This window comes from Magnolia sinica, chromosome 19 (assembly GCF_029962835.1).
Source record: "Magnolia sinica isolate HGM2019 chromosome 19, MsV1, whole genome shotgun sequence".
NCBI classification, from domain to species: domain Eukaryota; kingdom Viridiplantae; phylum Streptophyta; class Magnoliopsida; order Magnoliales; family Magnoliaceae; genus Magnolia; species Magnolia sinica.
Window position 1 is genome coordinate 18,101,926 of NC_080591.1, and position 3,092 is coordinate 18,105,017.

The window sequence follows — 3,092 nt, forward strand, 5'->3', positions numbered from 1 at the left end:
CAGGTCATATTATATCGACCAACTTAGCTAATAGTATTGCGCGACTTTGGTGTGGTTTTAGGAGAGAGTAATGTTATGGCTATATAGAGCCAAGAAGACCTTTTAGGAGAGAGTAATTCTATGGCTATCTAGAGTCGAGGAGACAAGTCACCATGCAACTTTTGGAGGATTTAGATCTCCTTTGACATGTGTGCAAATCTGCATTCCAGCATGGGAAGTTTTCTCTTACTTGGGCTGAGTTTGTTTCATCAAGATAATGAATAAATCTATGGGAAAATGATAGGACTGGGCGTAAACTAAACTTGCCATTATCAAGCTATTGGGGATAAGTGTTGCCACAGAAAACGTGATAGAGAAAATCGTGACAATGCAAATGCATGTTGAGAAGAATTTGTAGGAGTCCAAATATTAGGAAGGTTACATGATGATGATTCACCTACCAAAAGAGCACTTTCGTGAGGGAACTACAATAAGCTGAAATACAACTAGAGCGGGCCATTCCAAATACTTTGGAAGATTAATGCTAATTCATATGTTGTTGATCTCCGTAAGTATTTTTTGCAATCTCGTAGATTTTCAACATTGCAGATTTATTTCAATATCATGCACCACAGAGCAAGCACAACTACCGGTTAAGTCGAGGACAAGTTACATTCAAGTGGATAGGACTAATGTAAAATAGTTTCTCGACAAGTATATGGAAAATTGTATGGCAAAGTTCAATCCATTGCAAAATAAAAAAAAAAACAGCTTTCAACCATAACTTTGCAACCGGTAATCAGAATCTTATGTATAATATGTTGTTGGAAAGCTAGCAATGACCCTTATAATGTTTTTTTATAATAATAATAATAATAAAACCTTAACAGCGTTTTGGTCCAAATTTTTTGTTTTAGTCAACTAAGAGTCATTTACCTGGGTAGGATCAGCTGTCTTTTACTATTTTTATTAAATTTTACAATTTCAGAAAGATTTCCTTTGAATTGGCTTAAGGAGTCTAGTGCTTCTCCACTTTGCTTATGTAAGCCCATCAACAATATTGTAAGCAACTCTCTCTCTCTCTCTCTCTCTCTCTCTCTCTCTCTCTCTCTCTCTCTCTCTCTCTCTCTCTCTCTGTGTGTGTGTGTGTGTGTGTTCGGATGGTCTATTTGAGAAGAAAGACAATGATCTCCTCTCTGCTCCATGCACTTATCATCAATTTCCTTTGGTTGGTTGTAATATTATTCAACTCTTCCTAGTTCTTAGACATATTGTAACAAAACGAGCTGTTATTGATTCATCCATGATTCAAGCCCAATGGTCTGGATCACGGAACCAAATGTGCTAATGTTTGACACAGAAAGGAAATCCACCTCCTCTTCATCGATCATAACAACATATCCAATTCACGGGAGTCTTATCAATGTGATTAGAGAGTCATGCTACATTAATAACAAGCTCTATGATTTAGACAAATGGGATGACCTTGGTACGTAGGACATGCATGGAGCTTCTGAATCCTGGAATATGAATGGCATCCTGCAGATAAGTACAGCACTGGGACACTTCAAATTTTCTCCAATAACCAATCACACCCTATATTCATTAAGACCTATGGACAGCGGACCCAAATCCTCAGTCAACAAATAACAAAAAAAAAAAAAAATTCATTTTGCTCAACAGGAGCCTAAATTGACAAAATATTATAAATTTAAAAATAATAATAATAATAATAATAATTTAGAAAAAAAAAAAAAAAAAATCATCTTATTACAAACAACCTCTCCTTGATGTGCATGAAAATAAAAATGGGCGTACATGTATAAGAAAAAAAAAATAAAATGGGATATAAATATTATTTCCTGAAAAGAAAAAAATAAATAAAAGATGTCAGTAATGGATTGCATAGACGTTATACTCTACAATAGCATCTCCGGAGGTAAGATTAAAGGTGTGGGTGCGAGCCTCAGCGTATCCACGGGCGAAGCGAAAAAGCCCACTCCCTCCCACCACTGGCATCTCTCTCACCTTCGAGAAAACCGTGTTCCTCCCAAGTATACTGAGTGTGCTCCCATTATACTTCCCTTCAACGAATGCGAAATTCATCACCATTAACAAACCAGCCTCCTCCTGCGATGCAGATGCATAGAGTCCCTGAGCTCTTCCTACAAGCTTCGACTTCGGGTCCGGTCCTTCCGTCAATGGGTCATCAATCATCGCCACAGCACCAAATAGCGTAGGTGATTTGTTCGTGGACGGGGCATCAGCCACTCGCACTGCAGTTGGATTTGGACCGCTAAGGATGTCGTGGAAGAAGAAGCGTAGGTGGCTCATCTTCTCTTTCCCAAACCCAAATGGAGGCCCCAGGACTTCAGATGAAGGTTGGTTCTCTGCGGAGGCGACAATGATGAATAAAAGGAAGATGATAATGGAAAGAAAGCCTGCCATGATAACAGAAGAAGTGCACCAGAGATTATTAACTAATAGCGAGACTTAGGAGACTTCGCAGTATTGTAGCTATTTATATAGATTTTGTGGTAATATGAAGAGAGAAAAAAATATGTGGTAGATAATTGAGATAGAAAAGCTAACATTGAGTGTTTGGGAAGGCTGACCTTTTCATAACTCGAGTATTTTTAAAATTTTAACGACTAAAACAACTATGGTAGGATTATTGGTAATAATACAAGATGCAGTTATTTATCAATCTCTCTGTTTGGTACATGTGGCACACATGCATGTGATTGGACCATTCATCTGTTGACCTCTACTGATGTCCCATGTTAAAAAACTCACATTAGTTGGATCATCTAAGATTTTTTTTTGTTTTTCCTTTCATTGTTGAGAGTTGAAAAAACCCATTTGTAATCTTCTAGAGATGTCCAATCAGTGGCTGGAATCTGTGGATGACTCTCATTTTTGGCATATGCTCATGTGCCCAGTCCATGGTGTGAGTCAATGAATCAGATACCGTCCATGTATGACACATGTACCAAACTTTGAGTGCTTGGTAAGTAATATACAAAAATTTGGATGCTTTGTCATGTAATTTCATTAACAGTCGTACTTCTTTTAATTAAAGATGCATACCTCATTTTTAATGTGTTTATTTC

General features: G+C 37.5%; 1 protein-coding gene across 1 annotated transcript; it reads right to left on the minus strand.

Annotated features, from left to right (window-relative positions):
* Positions 1–1,796: 1,796 nt before the first annotated feature.
* On the minus strand, positions 1,797–2,503 carry LOC131235368 (dirigent protein 22-like). Its single transcript, XM_058232531.1, has one exon. The coding sequence runs from the start codon at positions 2,425–2,427 to the stop codon at positions 1,870–1,872; it is 558 nt and encodes a 185-aa protein (XP_058088514.1). The 5' UTR covers positions 2,428–2,503; the 3' UTR covers positions 1,797–1,869.
* Between the last annotated feature and the right edge of the window lie 589 nt (positions 2,504–3,092).